The 18,315-nt window shown below is 40.2% G+C and overlaps 1 protein-coding gene across 1 annotated transcript in view; it reads right to left on the reverse strand.

Annotated features, from left to right (window-relative positions):
- The window catches only part of LOC116995457 (deoxyribose-phosphate aldolase-like), a 43,318-nt gene that overhangs the window by 12,524 nt on the left and 12,479 nt on the right, over window positions 1–18,315 (reverse strand). The window contains exon 6 of the mRNA XM_033058200.1: window positions 12,440–12,568. Within this exon, the coding sequence (XP_032914091.1) occupies window positions 12,440–12,568 (129 nt within the window). The remainder of the gene's footprint in view (window positions 1–12,439; window positions 12,569–18,315) is intronic.

Below are 18,315 nucleotides of genomic sequence, written 5' to 3' on the forward strand. Positions count from 1 at the left end.
TAGAAAATCAGTCTACTTTATCAAGAAGGTGCTATGAATTTTAAAGATTTTTAAAACCCCACCATCCATAATACAGCCAAAATCATGACACTTCAATGTCACTCCAAGTGTTTTTCAACCCTTGATGTTAAAAGCAGTTTAAGATTCTGTTCCTACGCTAACCCAGAGAAAGGCAGGATTGATTTTTGAGATTTGAAAGCCCATGTCTTAATGCCACAGGCAGAAGCAGTGCAGCACCCAGGCTCCTTGTCGTGCAGAGGACAAACAGCAGCAGAGCCCCTCGCCCACACCGTGCCCTGCAGCCCAAGGCAGTGAAGGGCTCAGCACCAGGGCAGGATTTTCCATCAAAGGTATTCTCCTTGAACAATTGACAAGGGCAATGTTTTGGCTTCCAGCTCTGCCTGAAAACCAAAATGAATATAAGGTGCCAGATCTCACCAGACTCATCTGGGATCTGCTTGTTTCTACCTGGCTTTTACAAATCAGGTAGAACAGATTTCCTGAGGGCCTGCGTAGAGGGATGAATATTCCACTACGGTGATCATGGATTACCAGGAAAATATGAGGCACTTTCAGGAAAATGTGAGGCACTTTTTATTACATTTTTATTTTTATGACATTTGAACATCTTCAACACCAACAAGTTGCAAACACAGTGATTTTATCATGGGCTCCCTGGATTCTCCTGATACAACAAATATCCAAAAGGTAACACCCTGGATGGCTTTACCTATACACGTAAGGCGTCCCAATGCTTGTTTTTAAAGGGCATCAATGTTACTTAAAGCTCCTACTTTCCATTTTGCCCCTCAGAGTGTTTCTTTTTCTTTCTCCACCTTGATAATTTGGCATGGGCAGAACTGTGAAGGCCCGCGTGTGTAGGCCGCAGTGTAGGTGAGAACCTCCAGGTGCACACAGACATTTTCATTACTGCCAGTGGGGTTGTTGTGCAACGTCTCCAACTCTTCAGGCAGCCTGAATACCAAAAAACCTAGCTTGAATGAAAAAAACAACCAAAACCCCTGACTGTGCAGCCACACTCCAAGCAGGGGGCACCTCTCTGCTGGTTTTTTAAGAAATCCTTTTTTCCTCCCATTGCATTATTAACAATGCTTACATGGCAAAACTAACAATTTTATTTCAAAGGGATGCTTTATGAAGGTGTGATGCTGATAAATTCAGTCAGACTTTTCTGGCATAACATCTATTGAGCACTACTTGAATGAAGGAAATAAAAAGGACCAGTAAGCATTAACACAAACAGGGAACAACTCACAAAAGGGTATTTAATAGGCATTGGGATTGTTTCTCCACCTCCCTTTGTCAACAGCATGTGTGCTGATCTTACATAAACTGCAATTATAGTGAGCATCCAAACCAAAAGAACCAACAATCTGATTAAATTGCATTGGTTTTGGTTAAAAAAAAAATATATATTGAAACCAATAGAGAAATGGTGATTTCACCAGCCAACTGGAAAAACAAATGTGATATTCCAGTCTTCAAATCTGCATTTTATATATAAGCTTTACATTTTTAAAAACTTACACTAAATATATATTATCATTTTGAACTTTGGCATTCTGCTCTTTTCACTGAAATTCTGTGACTCAAAGAAATTGAATATCAAACTCTCTTTGTGCTAGATGTGTATATATATATATATATATATATATCTCCTCATAAGTATTTAATGGCAAATTATTACATGTATTAATATTCATTGAGGCATTTTACATCTCTCTTACAGGAAAAGGAACCAAAAAACATTTGTAAAATTTGCCAAAAAAAAAAAAAAAACCAACAAATAAACCCCCCAACAAAACTGTATGTAAATTTGCAGCAATATTTCAGAGCCTCCCCCTGGTATCAGTGACTTCTCCACTCAGATGTTGAGAAGCAGAGGTGGTCAGGCAGAACATCCTCTGTGTTCTGCTGAGCTGTCAGTGCCAAGCTGCAGAGGCAGGGATGGAAACACAACCACCCTGACTGCACCTCTCCTTTTGGCACCAACTGCAAAAAAAGGGAGGAGGAACTCCGTGTTCAGCATTTCTCAGCATCAAATCGCACCCAAAGGTGTCTGATAAGTATTTACACTGGAAGATGCTGCTCTGGGGTGAAGTACAGCAGTGTTACATCTCCCTTATCTATGAACTAAGCACTGTATTCACTCCTGTGGAGGGCTTTAAGGCCCCCAGACATTAGCCCAAAGCAAAACCACATTGTCTCCATTTAATTACCTATCTTTTCATACTTACTGTGATCCAAATGACTGAGTGAAACAAAATGGTTGCTAGTAACAGGAGACCATTGATAACCAGCAAGCTGAGGTGGGTGTACGTGCACAGAGTTCAAAAGAAAGTGATAGTGCTGCATGCTGTTTACTTCTCCTGCCTGAATTTATAAAGTGAATTAGCAAGAATTAAAAGGATTAAAGTCCCAGCAACCAATGAAGTCAAAGTGAAATAGAAAATGGATTCACTCCTAAAAAGATAAAATTATTTAACAACTTATTAAAACAGTTCATCACTATAATTAAAATCCAAGTGCCTGGGAAAAAGTGCCACAAGAAAGGTAATTATTTATGAGAAGACTTTAAAAAGCCATTCACAGTGAATTTGGGAGAGAATCAGCCAGAAAGAGTTGGTAGTAAAAAGAAATTGTTTGTTTATTCATAAAACTTATTTTAGTCTAGCCTACCACTAAGAATCCCTAACATCTGCTCAATGGCAGCTGTAAGTAACATTAGGAACACTCAGCCAATTCATATCTTTCCTTTTTATTAAAAAGTAAACAGGTCTTTTTAAATTATTCACCAGTAAATTAACAGAAAAATCAGTGCTGTAGCTAACCACATTTTGTGGAAAGGCATCTAAAAGCTTTGCATGATCGTGATGATCTCAATCTTTCTACATTTCACTGACTACTTTACTCTTCATGTGATGTCCCACCTAATTTAGCAAATGAAAACATAGAAAACTCACAAGCCATACAGGAGTCACTGCCATGAATAATCCAAAATGCATCACTGATACCTCAAAAGCCACATTAGCTGCCTCCTTCTGACTTTAACTGATTCCATTCTTATCTTTCCTTTGCCTTCCACCACATAAAAATTCCCCTCAAATAATCTCAGGTCTCTCCTGCTTCTGTCTTCCACAAACAATACATTCATTAAACAGGAAGGATCAACAAAATACAGTGGTGTTACTGATTAATAATTATTTGTCCTCATTTGCAGCACTTTTATCCTTAGATGACAAAGTGCTCTGCCTGTTCCTGTATTTCACTCCAAAAATTTGTTCTTAAGACAGTAAAAATGGCACAAGAACATTTCAAACCTAAAAGCTTCTCTTTACCTCTCACTAACTTTTTTTTTTCACTCAATCTCTTCAACATTTTAGAAGAAAAATACATTACTTTCTTCTTGAGTTTCCCAGCTTCAGTTCTTATTCCGTAATACAAACAATTGTCTGCAAATGGACTCACCAAGAAGTTGTTCAAGGGCATGAAGTATCTCTGCTTATTTTACTAGGATATTTTTGTTTTACTCCTAGGGAAAAAACAAGCATTTCTGCAGTGCTCTCTGGAGACACTTAGTTTAAGGCTGAGCAATAATTCTAACCCAGGCACTGGCAATGGCACAGGGTCCACCCAGAGTCCTGGAGGATTCTGCCTTGAAACTGCAACTGGTGACCAAGCAAGCTGCTGAGAAGCTGGATTTGCAGAGATCCAGAGCAGTTGCAAACACAGTGCCCGATTACAACACAAACCTAGTTAGTTAGCTGTCAACAGAAAGCACAAAGTGGGATCAGGATTACCAACAGCCACTCAATTTCCTATGAGAGGAGTCATCCTAGAAAAGACAACCAATGATGAAACTGCTGTGTTTCAGGACATAACAGTTTCATAACAGTGTTTCTGGATTTCCAGACAATATTTCATAGACCACATTACAGAAGTAGAACAGATGAATCACTTTTTATTCATTGAACTATGAGAATTACAGAATTAAAATATCCCTTGGATTATGTAGCCTGACATTTCTGGAAGGACTAAGTGGTCCCTACAAAGTACAGTAATTTCACTATTATAAGCCGCACTGAGTATAAGCCACACTTTGGGTTCGGACCAAAATCTTAGTCAAAATGGTGTGGCTTATAATTGTGAAATTACTGTATTCGTGGCAAAGTTTTCCTGCCATGTCTGTCTCTCTGCACAGATCAGGAGTCCAGGTAGATGTTCTGCTATAAAATTCTGTAGAGACAGACAATGAAAATAATTTTTGTAACAGCCAGAATCCTACAGAATCCAAGGAATTTTTCTAGTTCCTGTCCATCTGCTCTTCAGCTGTCAGAACTTTTGGATCAAGTGAATAGCAACAAAACATGTCCCACATGAACTCTGTTTCTGTGCTTTCTCTAAAAGTACCATTTTATTACTCACATGCTCTCTTCTTGCCTTTTATTATTTGCTGTCAGGTAGCAGAGAACCAGCTGAAAAATGCCACCTCTCCCTGGGGACCAGGATTGCCAAGAAACACAGCATCCCTCTCCAACACACTCCACCAAGCTGCTTCCACATCCATTTGTGAGTAAGGCTTTGTGCTTCCTTTGAGTTCTCCACAGGTTCCTTTTCCAGGACTAGTGGGAAGGAAGCTTTAGAAGATGTATGACTCACAACTTTGTACTCCATAATTTAAGTTCAGTGGGATGCATGGAATATGGAACATCATCCCTTGTTTCCTTCCTGGTCCATTAGAGATGAACTAACAGATCTTTGTGAAAAAATACAATATTTCACTCCTGTTTGGGATAGGCTGGCAAATTGGACACTGGACTGGCAGCAGGACTGCAAAGGGGATGGAAAGAAGATGTCATACTCAAGAAGAGCTCCTGGTATCACCAAGGAGGAATCTTTTCTGCATCTTAGATTTAGGGAGAACTCAACTTTAGAAATCAGCCATAGCTGCACACTGCAGGGAAATCACTTTATAGCCCAAGTCATAGCAGGAAAGAAACATCAAAGGTGCAAAAGACAATCAGATGTCAGATCCCTGTTGAATTGCCATGAAGACCATGGCCTTTGCTGTCAATTTAGTCTTTGAAAAATTCCCTATTCCATACTATGACACCCCTGGGAAAGCTATTGTCTTTAGTAACTATGAAGTACAGGCAGAAATCTTAAATTGTCTTATCTGAGAGATGCTAGATTTTAAAACTACAATTTTTGAAAAGCAGTTGCAAAAAAACCCCAAAAAACCAAAAAACAAATCAGGAACATTTCCCAGAGGACGAAATTCCAAAGTATAGTATCAAAGAAGTGAATGTCTTCCATTCTTTCCAAGATCTCCCCAACACAATCTGAGTTGTAACAAGAGGAACACAGAAAGGCCTTATACCTTAATACCTTAAAAAACACCTTAAATTGATACCTTAAAAAGCAACCCAAAAAACCAAAAACAAACAAACAAAAAAAAAACCCAAAAAAAACCCCCCAAAAAATCCAAGACCTACAACCCTAAAATCAAATTTAGTTTATTTCCACATCTATATTAAGTTTCTGTTAAGGAACTGGATTTTCTAACTAGTGTTCTTACTTTCAATCTCTTAAAAGATACATTAATATTTCATATGCCAATTTCATATAATTGATAGGTACAGTAAATTAAATATTTATTTCTATTTTTCACTGGTTTAGTAGAATTTAACACCTGCTGCTGACAGAATAAAAAAAAAGCCAACCTGAAATATCAGAGAAATAAATAGTACCCAAAACATCTACTGATTTTACATAATATTTCCATGTTTTAAAATTGCATTCTCTCAAACCATTACCTTCAATACCAGAGTTTCACAGATGCAAAGTGTTTTGCCAGGAATCCCTGTTACTTTGCTGGCATGTTTGACTGGAACTATTCACTGTGCAACAATTTCTGAGTCTGAGGTGATATGAAACTTCAGAAGTTTTAACTCAAATTCTAACAAGTTATTTAACATGGAAACAAGGTTTCATTCATGGGGAAAATTAACCCAACAGGGGTGCTTTCTCACCTCTCTGCACCAGTTGTTATAAATTGAAAGTATACCATTTAGATATTCCTTAATTAACATGTTTTGGAAAAGATGTTGAGTATCAGCAAGAGTGAAGTGCTGCTCTGGCACTGAGGATAATTTGCTGATAGAAGGCTGACCCCTCTCAGCAGTGTGCTGCTCTGCCAGTACCTGCCCAGTCCCTGCACCCTGCTATCTCACAACCAGCTCCAAAGGGTGAGGCAGAAAGAACAGACCCTTTCTTAAAGGTCAAAAGCAGAAATCAGCCTCCAAACCCTTCTTCTCAGAGAAAATGCTGCATCCCAGAAAGCTGGGATTTTGAGCTTTCTGTGCTTTCTGGCACAGGGAAACATTGCTTTTGACCTCAGGCCTTGGAGAAGGCTTCCAAATTTGAGTGATGGACTTAAAGTCATGGGTGTGTAGTTAAATAGAAGTGTGTGCTTTCACATGGGGAAGGGCTTGGAATTTGAGGTGTTTATAATACAGTAATAGGTATGGGACTAGACGGAGAATTTTGGGTGGTGTGTCTTTGGGTGCTCATCTTCCTTTTTCTGCATGGTTTCAGGCAGTTTCTGGTTGGACAGTTAGTGCTGCAGGTCACAGGAATTTGGTTATTGGGTTTAAAGGATAAAAAATAGAGGTGTTAATTCTCTATTGGACTGTTTAGCTTTAAGAGACCTTGTAGCAGCTGGATCTCTCTCCATTTTGCTCACTTCTAGCTGGTGGCTGGAAGTGTTGCTGAACTCTCTGTACTTTACATAAGCTTTAATAAACAACCAAGCCCAAACATGAGAAAATCCATTTCCTTCATGTTTTTTAATCCTGGCTCTGAGTGAAGACAGAAGAAACCTCAGACAAACCACTAATTAAGTGGTGCAAAACACCACAAGAGAAGGACAAGCCTGGGATTTCTAAGGAGCTGCCACACTCCCGGCCCCTGCAACTCAAATCCATCTTCTGGTTTCCTGACTTGGTGTTCTTCTGGTGAGAAGTGCATGGAAATAGCACTGCTTCTATTTGTAAGTGGAGATGGTAGAGGGAGAAAGAAACAGGTACAGACTTGACAAGTTTTACACAGTTTTATACTGGTATTTCTTCTCTGACTTCATTGGAGAGTCTATACTCTTATTTTCTGATTACAGGAGTATACCATTAGTAGAACAGACCTTGCACAAAATTATCAGAGCTGCCAGGCATCTTGCTCTGACAAATATGAATGGCCCCAAATGAAGATGTCCCCTCAGATATGGCTGTGTAGGCAGGCTCACACTTCAGTAAGCACATAAATAAATGCATAACAAAATGTGCCATTGCATGCACGTCTGGCTTTTTAACAAACTGCAAACAAATGAGGCTTCACTGTATGCACTCTAACTCTGCTCTTACTTCACAGACTCTTTGTATCTTTATTTTTCCCCCAACATCTTTGTCTCTACTTATCCATGCAGAGTTCTGTTGACTCAACTGGAAAGACTTTTCATGAGAGCCTGCCCTAGCCTGTCTCAACCACTTTCCATTCCTTCACTTCTGATTCCCTACACACATATTACTGAGTTCCAGACAGATTTTTAAGTCATTTCACATTCTCTTTTTTTTTTTTTTTTGCTACTAGTCTTTGTATGGCCTCTCATCAGCAATTCAAACCCGAGGATATTGTGATTGCATTGTTGGAACTTTTCAACTCCAAGCTTATCTATCACACCTACATTATTTACAGTGATTAGCTGCAGTATCACTGTTAAGCTTGTAGGCAATTACCTCATTTAAGGGAGCATCCTTGTAGTGCCTCACTGAGCATGCTGTTATCTGCATTTTCATACTGCTGGCTCTTTTTATTTCTCCCTATTCTGTACCAGAACAAATGAAGTCACTTCTTTCTGTTCCAACCACTTTTAGGCTGACTGCATTGAAAGATACCTCATCTTTTGATCTTACACTTAAATTCCAAAACTTTGTTAGTCCACGATATCATTCAAAACTTTGAGGCAGACTGTCCATACTGCATCTTGGTTTTCCAGAGTGTGTTTTGAGCTCGTTCTTTGCACTAACCTTTCAGTGATGTTAAATAATCACTATCCTGAGAAGCCCCTTAAGCAGCCAACTGCAACCACCTCTACATTGAACACAGTGGCCATGAAAGCCTCAGCCACCAGTCAGTCAGTGCTAATTACACTTCCCACACACCCCTAAGAGTAAGGACACCCTGACTTGCCCCCAGCCCCATCCTGGACCTCCAGACCAGAGCTGAGCATCATGTGTCACCTGGAGAGCTTTCAGAGACAGATCACGCCCACTGGAAGGAGCTGCTTCTAGGAGAAGACAGACACACATCATCCCTGATTTCTGATTGATGTTTGACAGGTAGAGGATACCCTTTACAGACAGAGCACAAACTCAACACAGTTGTATTTCAGACAAGCAAAACAAGACACAAAGTGAAATTTTGTTTATGTATTACCAAGCCTCTTTCCTTGGCTTGCCTTTCAATTACAAATGCTCTGGGCTCTAATAACTGCCTGACTAAGTACCAAATTACAGCTGGAGTTGTAGACTTATAATTAAACCAACACATAATACAACTCATATGCTACTGAGGGGAGACCCTTGACTTTTGGATTGACCATGAGACTGAAAGCCAGAAACAGAGTATCTCAGTTTGACTTTTGCTTTGTCTGTTATTATCTTTGTCTCATATTTCACAACGCAATTGTAAGATTTACTCTGCTGATGTCAGTTATGTGCTTTGAGGACATAAAGTACTAAGTGCCAAGTATTATTACTTATTCAGTAGTCTTGTTTCCTATGTTAGTTGCACTTGAGCAAAGCACACCTTGCATTTCAGTCAACTTTGCTAGTTTGGTTCCCTTTGTCTCTCATTTTTCATTGAACAGTCACTTGGCAGAAGTTTTGGTTCACACAGCCACGCCACATAACCCTGCTCAGAACAAATCTGTGCAAGAAAGTGCTCAGAACACAAAGTTTTTCCTCACTGTTATTTCTGTTCACTTTGGAATGAACAGCATCAAAGGATCTAAAACCATTTCTGCTCACATATTCAATGTGGTTTAATTTTCCTCTTCTAGACATCAGACACCTTATTGCTTCAGATACCTTCTGCTACTTCTTGGAGGATTTTTTATAAGTGCTAGAGACTTTAGAAGTTGGTTTGTTTTAGCACTAACTCATTCCCTTCCTAAATTCAATGTTTACATGAGTCATTAGCTCCACATACCATTTATTTGACTAATTGTTTAATGACACATAAAAAAATGTTTAAAGCCCATACATCAACGAAAATTTGTTTAAAGCCCATACATCAATAGAGTTGTAGAAGAACATGCATCACTCTTTCCTGTTCTTTACACAAGTACTTGTTTAGATATACACAAAGGAAACAAGTATCTTTCACATGTCATTGCTGTGCTCCCTCAGCTTCCCAAAGTGTGGTGTAAAAGGAGTTTCCACAGTCAAAATGACACAGAACAAGTTTTCTCTTTCAAAGTACCTTTACTTAATCACTTCCTCCACATCTTTGTTGGTCTGCATATCTTAAGGATTATGAATTGTTACACAGTACAATAGAAACTTGTAATTAAGTAATATGGCTCTCCAGAATGAAAATCTTATATTTGAGCAGAATGTGCAATTAAATCATCAACAGCTTTACTGAAGCATTCCTTTCCCACTGCAAGTTCATCTTTCCCTTCCTTGTCTGCCTTCCTTGGCTGTTTCTGATGTTTGTGTCAAGAAACAGATGTTTAAAAATGACCCACCTCTCATACTGTGTACAAGAACTCTTTCTTGAGTGTTCTCAAGAAGCAATTAAGAAATTTCTCCTTGAAAATTCTTAATGAAGAACTATATAATACTTACAACTAATACAGGGTAGTCAGGCACCCATCTGAGTTCCTTAGGTCTATTTATACTTAGGCAGAGACATGGGAAGAAATGGACATGATTTACACAAGGACACACCAGACTCTGAACACCACTAATCACTCTTTGTCCCCAAAGCAGAGTCAAAATGCAGTCGGTCTTCTTGAGACGCTCGTGCACTCAAATCACCACCAGGACTTGAGGCAGCACAAGAAGTGGCAGTGGATGCTCTAAACCAATGACCCAAAATTCCCTGGTTCAGTGCTAGGCATTTGTCTCAGTCAGCTTTCCAAAAGTCAGAGTGCTCCTGTGGCAGTGGGACAGAGCTCTCTGCCATCCTGTCCTCCTCAGCACTGCACAGATCATTCTTGCCAGGTGAGTCACTGTCCTCAGAGGGATGTCAGCCTCTCACTCAGAAATAGCTCCTTAAATATTGCAGAAGGATTTATGGCATGTCAGTCAAGTTGGTAAAGGCATGGTTAAAAGAATTTAAGATACCTGTGTGCCTCCTCCCATTCTGATGTCTTTCTCCTTATGGACTGTACTGGAGAAGGAAGAAAAAGTAGCCATGGAGAATTATTTCAGAGACAATAGGAGTCAGGAGCCACCAGATCACAGAGGAAAATGACATATAATATGCCAGTTTATATTATATATAATTATATATATCTATTATACCAATTATGTTAATATTTTATGTATATATCTCCAGGATTTTGTGCTCCCCACATAATAAGCTGGCACCATGGATAATGAAGTGAGAGCAGTTTAAGGACTGCACATCCTCACTTACACTGATACATCTGCCTGCAAAGCAAGGTTGTGAACCAGATTACTGAGGCTGTGACCATTTTTATAAAAAAAACCTGAAACACTGCCAGCCAATCAAAACCTCTACAGCAAATTAGTTAACCCTTTTCTAGAATAATTTTCAACTGCAATTCTTTGAAAACTCATCTTACAATGACACATGAGAAGCACTTCTAACAGCACAGCTGAAGGAGCTGTATTTTGCCATACAGGACAGGAGCAACTGGTCAGAGGCAGCAAAAACTTCTAAAGCCAGTTTGTCAGTTGAATCCACTGAACTACAGATTCACTTTCTCCCCAGAATGATACAAATATACAAATAAAACAAAATTCTACTGGAATTTGAGGCTCTCAGCAGTTCTGACAAGTTGGTGTCTGAAAGCCTCAATGGATGTATGTGGAGCACAAACAAATTCTCATTTTTATGCCTACCCACAAAGAAAAAGCAAAAGATTGAAATAAGGAAATTACTGGATATATTCAGATGGATAAGTACCTTGTAAAGTGAATAACTAGGCAAGGAAAATCATTAACAATAGAGCCATCTGCTGTATTTCAAAAAAACTACAGCAGCAAAATTCTGAAAATGCCAAAATGCTTTACCAGCTGAATTTCTCAGTACTCAGTGGTACAAAAAGTGATCATAATGATTACTGCATCAGTTTAAATAAGAGGAAATGTGTATTTCTTACACCTCTTCTAATTAAAAAGCAATATTTAGTGGCATAATACCAATCCTCTGTGTCTAATGATACTAATTGACATTGTAGCTGGGCTTGTTAGAAGCCTGAAATGCTCTCCATTCCACTTGAATCAGAGAAGCACAGAATTGTGTATGGTAACAGTGAGGTCAGCAGCAAGCTGAATATTTATTTTAATACTGACAAGACACTTTGCTACATTTCTCTTTCTTTAAAGTAAGGACTTCAAGTCAGAAGAAAAAAAGGAGGAAAAAAAATCAAAACAAAAAGTGAGGAGAAGTTTAGAAGACAGACTAACCCAAGTGGTTCTTAGGATATCTTTACACCTCTAGAAATAAACTTGAGGATCCCTCTTTCAAGCATGGGGGGAAAAGCAAGTGCCTGGAAGGCAATTCCCATCTCCAACACAGCACTAAACCACAGAGCTATAATCCTGTTTCAACTAGAAGTTGTACCCAAAGCTGCAGAGAGAATACACTGCTGAAAATCTGGGATCAAATGGGTGCTAAGCTATGGAAAATGTAACAAAGTAAGCACAGCCCCTGGAAACTCCATCCTGACCACTGGAAGGGTGGTCTCCTGAGCTGCCCTCTCAGAGGTGGCTAGAAGTGATCACAAAACAAAACTGAGAGCTTTTGGCATGAATCTTCATAGGGAAGCTCCGCTGGCATCTAAAACAAGGTTGTGAGCCATCCACCCACATCCTGTAGGTCACCACCATTCCATCAGTGTGTCTGCCCCAATTGCCTTTATTAAATATTCTGATCACATCAGATGGTTGACAAGGAATTTTACTTGTTCCTACAACCCTTGCCATTCAGCAGTTTCTTAACATCTCATAGTTTTTTGTGTGGAACAAGTGTCACTTCATCACTCCACCTTCAGTAATTGCTACACAAGTTTTTTCTACATCAACAAAACTGAACTTCCACTACTGAAATTTTTTCAATAATACAGGAAAGACATTCGTAGCCTAGAAGGAGAACCAAGTGTATTTACCTGCCATCATAGCTATCATACTGGCCTTGTAGACATTGGCAAGGGAGCCCAGTTCTCCTGTAGCCAGGATTGTTTTCATGTGAGCTTCTCCACAGGCTGCGCGGCACAGACGGATCTCCTCGTACAGATCTGGGGGAAAAGCATGTGGAAATTAGCAAAGTTGCCTGAGAGAGAGATTTGCAATTATGGCCATAATTTCCACTTGTGGATTAATTTCCAATCCTATAATTAGTCGTAGCACTCAGGAACTTAAGTTTTGTAAGTTCAATAAATTACATGACTGGAGGTAATTAACAATGCCATGCAATTTCAGACTTTACTTAATAGCTATTAATGTCTGTTCCCTCAAAACTACAAATGTATGAAATATCCATGAAGACATTGGGAGTTAAATATGCTGTGGTAGTAAAGATTGATCTTAAACCAGCTTTTCCAGCAATAAATATGGCAGTGCATTGAATCAGTACTCAGAGCTAGCTGTGTTTTCCTCTGCACCTGGCCAGCAAAACCCTCCCACCCTTCCTGGTAAAATTCAGCAGTGCTCCCACAAAAGTTTACACACAGGGAGACTAAAAGAGACAGAAACAAAGCTCTCAGAAGTTGGCCACTTGGAGATGTTTAGGATTCCTCCAGTGTGGGGAGAAAAACAGCTCTTACAGTGCACGGTCACCCTTTCTGGATTTTTAATTTATAAAAACTCAGATGCAAAATAAACAAATTGGATGCTTTTCAAGAGGGTCCTTTTGACAAAATGTATTCAGTCTTCAAACACACAATCAAAAAGTTCTTTGACAGAAGGCTAAAATACAGCTCTAAATAGGTCTTGCTAAAACAGTCCAGGCTATAATGACTCTTTTTTTTTTTTTTTTAGCAATACTAGATTTGTTTTCTCCTCAGCCCTTAAGTGAGACCTGGAAGCTAGGGCAGGGTTTGCCAGCTGTGGCAGGGCCCCCATCTGATGCCATGGGCACACCAGGGTGTGCAGGGCTGGGATTGCTGGGCAGCCCTTCTGAGACATGCTGCACACATTAGCAGACAACTGGCTGATGCACTTAGCAAGTCCCTTTATAGACACCAGGCTTCACCTTGTTTCTTACTGTGTACCAAAGGTGTGAATTAATCAGTACTAGCATGCAGTCTAACATGTTTTATTGATCAATTGGTGATGCTCCAGAAACCTACATCAAATCGAGGCTCAAAAAGGAAACACAAAGGACCTGTGCTATTTTTTTTTTTTTGTGCATTTAATAACCCTGCTCATGTTAGATCCAAACGAAATCTCTTTTTGTGGAGTGACTCTTTCCTGAAGCTTTTGAAAACCCAGGGAAAACAGCTTTCTTCTTCTTCTAGTTTCAGTAAAAAGAGGAAAAAGTTTTTCCTACCTTTGAGGTACGCCACCAAAAATGTCAAAATAAAATCAACAAAATGTACATTTAGGTTGGACTCCATGAAAAGAAATTACATCCCCACAGCTGTTATTCCCTGGCACTGCAGCTCCAGCACCCTCCCTTGTATTTGGAAGGTGCTTTTACATGCAATTAGCGTCAAGCTCATTTGAACAGGCTCACTGCCTGCCAGCACACATCATCCCACGGACAGCAACAGCTCAGGATCCTCAATCATCCGTGTCTGGCAGGTCAGGAAGAGTGGGCACACTTTAATGGGGCAGGTGTGTAGGTAAGAAATGCTGTTCTTTATTTGGAGACCAATTATTGCAGACAATAGCTGACATTCACGGGGAATCTTCAACCCCTGATAGAAATGCAACTACATTTGGGACAGAGCAATTTAACCAGAGCATCCCAGTCCCAGTGCAAGCTGGAAGTGCTTTGATACAGAACAATTGTAAAAACTCCTATTCCTTTCAAAAATAAAAGGAGAAGTTTCAGTACTCAGTCAGATTTAAATCAAGGCACAAATAACAAGATTATCCTGAAAATCTTGGGCAAATGTCTAAAGTATGTGTGCAGGTAGTCACACTGCAAAATGTACAGTAAATTCACGAATACAAGCCGCACTGAGTATAAGCCACATCGCCGGGTGTTGGCAAACATTTTGTTTTTTGTCCATAAATAAGCCGCACCCGAGCATAAGCCGCTCTGTGTTTGCAGCGAGGACCCGCGTGCAACAAAGTTGCCAATTAGTAACAGAACCGCGGCAGGGCGGGGTTTACTGGCTCAGCTCGGGCCATGAGGGCTCGGGGCTGCCAACAGGGCTGAGTGGCCCAGCTCGGTGCTGCCGCTCGGCGGGGCCGCTCGGGGCCGGCCGCCGCCACCACTGGGCTCGGTCACCCTGGTCTGGCGCTGCCCCACTGTGGCAGGGGGGGCACAGAGCCCGCCGGCACCTGCGGCGGCGATGGGAGCCGGGGATGGAGCCTGCCTGCTCCTGCGGCGGCGGCACGCGGGGACGGGAGCACCCCGAGCCGCGGGGCCAAGTGGAGAGAGCCCCTGCCTCCTCCGAGCCGCGGGGCCAGCAGGAGAGAGCTGTCCGCCTTCCCCCGAGCCGCGGGGCCAAGCAGGAGAGAGCCCCTGCCTCCTCCGAGCCGCAGGGCCAGCAGGAGAGAGCTGCCCCTGCTTCCCCCGAGCCGCGGGGCCAGCAGGAGGGAGCTGCCCCTGCTTCCCCCGAGCCGCGGGGCCAGCAGGAGGGAGCTGCCCCACCTTCCCCACCCCCTGTGCTGCCTGCACAGAGCAGCTCCACCTGCCGCGCAACGGAGTATCAATTTGTAACAACTGCGTAAATGCTGGGTTTTACTGGCAGGAGCTTGACTTTGCAGTTTGCACTGACTTGGTTTGCACTCCCAGGGTTGAAAATGTCAGAAAATTATTCACATATTGGCCGCACCTGAATATTAGCCGCATTCCCGGTATGGGAGCAAAATTTTGGTCAAAACAGTGCGGCTTGTATTCGTGAAATTACTGTACTCAGTGTTTCCAGAAGTGCTGGGCTTCCTGTGGGACAGGCTATGCTGCCAAAAAACCCAGCACTTAAGGACTCAGCTCCGCAAAGCTGAACAGCAGTAGGATCAAAGCTGGGTGCTACAAATGCAGGAATATCTGTGACCTGTGCAGAACACCAGCAACGGCCACAGCAGACACAGCCTCTCTGGACAGCACCACTGGCACAAAGATTTGTTCAAAAACTCCATCACAGGAAACCCTGCACATATTTTCAACTATGAGCTAAGAACACCATGAAGAGGTTGCAAGAGACTTTCTTTTTGACTCCTAAAAAAAAGAGCAGCAAATGGCCAGTACTGTCCAGCTTATTAAGCAATATTATCCATTCTAAAAGCAGTCTAAATCTTAGCCAGGGAAAAAAAAGACCAAAAAAAACCAAAAGAGCAAAAAAGGCAAGAAAACCCAAACCAATAAACCCACAAAAAACCCCCAAAGCAAGCCAACCTATATAGAATATTGCTGGAGCCAGCTGCTCACTAATATAGTTGGCAGTAGCTCTACTGACCTAGCTTTTGAAGTGGATGTGACATAGGAACTCTTCTGCTTTGCACCACTTGAGATGCCTGACAGTTTTCATGAACTTTAGATCTGCTTTTACTAGATGCATTTATAGAAGTCAGAAAAATTCAAATTTTGTAGGGGGAAAAGAAATGTTTTCGTAGATGTGGTTTTAATTCCATGTTATAAAACACAAGAGTTGTAAGCTTTCTAGTAATTTTCCTAACACTGTAAATATTTAGTACATAATATTGAATTTTAGCAGCTATTAAAAACAGCAAAGAAAATGTTCCTTCCCCTATACATTTCCCAAGCAAATATCCCTGATAATTTCTACTGGCTGCAATCTGCACTAGTTTATCTACATGGTCTGTTACTTTAGTGTAATAGATTAGTCCTAAAAATCATAAAATGAAGGTGATAATCCAGATCTCCTACAAAGGAAATGAAAATATTAAAGGAGGAAAAACCCACACTGCTTAATTTTTTATGGAACAGTGCAATATGGAAAAACGTGATGGCAAAATCAATTTTAAAAAATCCATTTATTTGGTGTCTCTATCTAGTCAGTTATGATGACTGATGTTAGGGGCAGAACTTGAGAAGATGTTTTGATTTCTGTTAGAAAAAGATCCAGGTGATTGTGGTGAGCTGGAGCCCCTTGTGTCTGGCATGTTAATGGCAGGTTTGTTAACAACATGACAAGCACGAGGCTATCAGCACAACACAACTCCCTCAGCCCTGCTCCAGCCACATCTGTGCAAGCCCAGCTCCAGTGATCCACATGGAAATGCCAAATCCAGCCACAATCCTCCTGAACAATGTGTGGAGGCTGCTCCAGGTCTCTGGAGCAGGGATTGTTTTGCCTGTGCTGTTTGTGAAGTATGTAGCACAAAATAGGGTCCCAACTCCTGATCAAAGCCTCCACACTCACATCTGAAAAAGCAGCAGGAGTGAAAAGCACTTTTCATAATGAGGTTATACCATGGATGCAGCCATGCTTAAATTTCTCAGAGTATAACTGTGCTTTTTTTCCTCTTTTCTTACAGGAAAATTCAACTGCCACAGAGCAAAGGATGGATTAACAATGCTTCTGAACCCACTGACAGTGTGCATGTCCAGGTATTTGCTAACAGCTGTGGAATCAGCACTAACATTAATTACTGCGCCCACACAACTTCAGCAAATACTGATAATGGGGGGAAAAAAGAATAAGAAACAGATCCAGTCTATTTCAACAATTTGTTGGTCAATTTGATCATTCCTTACATCAAGACTCCACATTCTGTGTCTAAAGGAAGTACTAAATTGATAATTTATGTTTAATCCAGACAATAGCTGAGTAAACTACTTTAAAGTAGTATTGCTTTAAAACTAAAAGGTTATAAAAGCTATGTAAGTTCATAAACTCATATCTCATTTAATGTTATTTTCTCATATAATTTAGCTGTCCAATAATACTCCTTTTATATTCAGCATTATTTAAAAGATCTTAACAATTACTTCACAAAGATCTGGAAAATAGATTCTGAGTGTCATGAAGAGCTCCAGCAATATTCAAGAACTGCTTTAAAATAACTTGACATAATTGGACATACCCTAAAATATTTAATAACCAAACAAGCCTTTGAAGCAAATCACAAAGCAACACTATTCTATTGCTGTGACCCCAATTACTGCACAGGATAGAAGAAATGCTAAAAATGAACAGTGAGATAAAGCACTCTACCACTTAGATTTTTTTTTTCCAATAAGTTCTGAAGTTGTGAAAACTGCTAGCATAAGAAAATACCCATAGAAGTATATTATTATCATTATTATCATCATTATTATTATGACTACTACTATTATCATGTTATAATAGAACTGCAAGGCAGCTTTAGTTGATGAAGTACCTTAAACACAGGCACAGGTACTGCACTACTTAATTTTATGTAATGTAGGGATTTAGCCTAAAAAATCCTTCTTCATCCCTCTTCTAGGTTCCTTAGAAGTATTTTACAGATTATTCTGTATTATCCCTAATCACTCAGGTAACATATCTCTTGAAAGCTAAACAGGAAGATAGAACACCAGATTTTCACCAAAATATCTGGATCACCTAATGAAATCCTTTTTTTTTTTTGTTAATAGGAAGGTTAAATATTGCAATATTTCACCTTGTGGCATCTCTAGGGCAAGTAAATTCTGTTCCTGAAGTAGCTTTTTTTTTCAAGATCATGTAAACACATGTCACAAATGGATTCAGATTCATGAATAAACTTAAGGAATCATTTGGAAAGAGTTTAAATTCTGCCATCAGTGAAAAAAAATATAAGCCATGCCAAAAGAAGGGTGGCTTTCAATTTTATCATGACTTCATCTCTGGATAAAAGAATATGCATATCAAATTTAAAAACCACACCTAATTTACTTATTTAG

The sequence above is a fragment of the Catharus ustulatus genome, chromosome 4 (assembly GCF_009819885.2).
Source record: "Catharus ustulatus isolate bCatUst1 chromosome 4, bCatUst1.pri.v2, whole genome shotgun sequence".
NCBI lineage: Eukaryota > Metazoa > Chordata > Aves > Passeriformes > Turdidae > Catharus > Catharus ustulatus.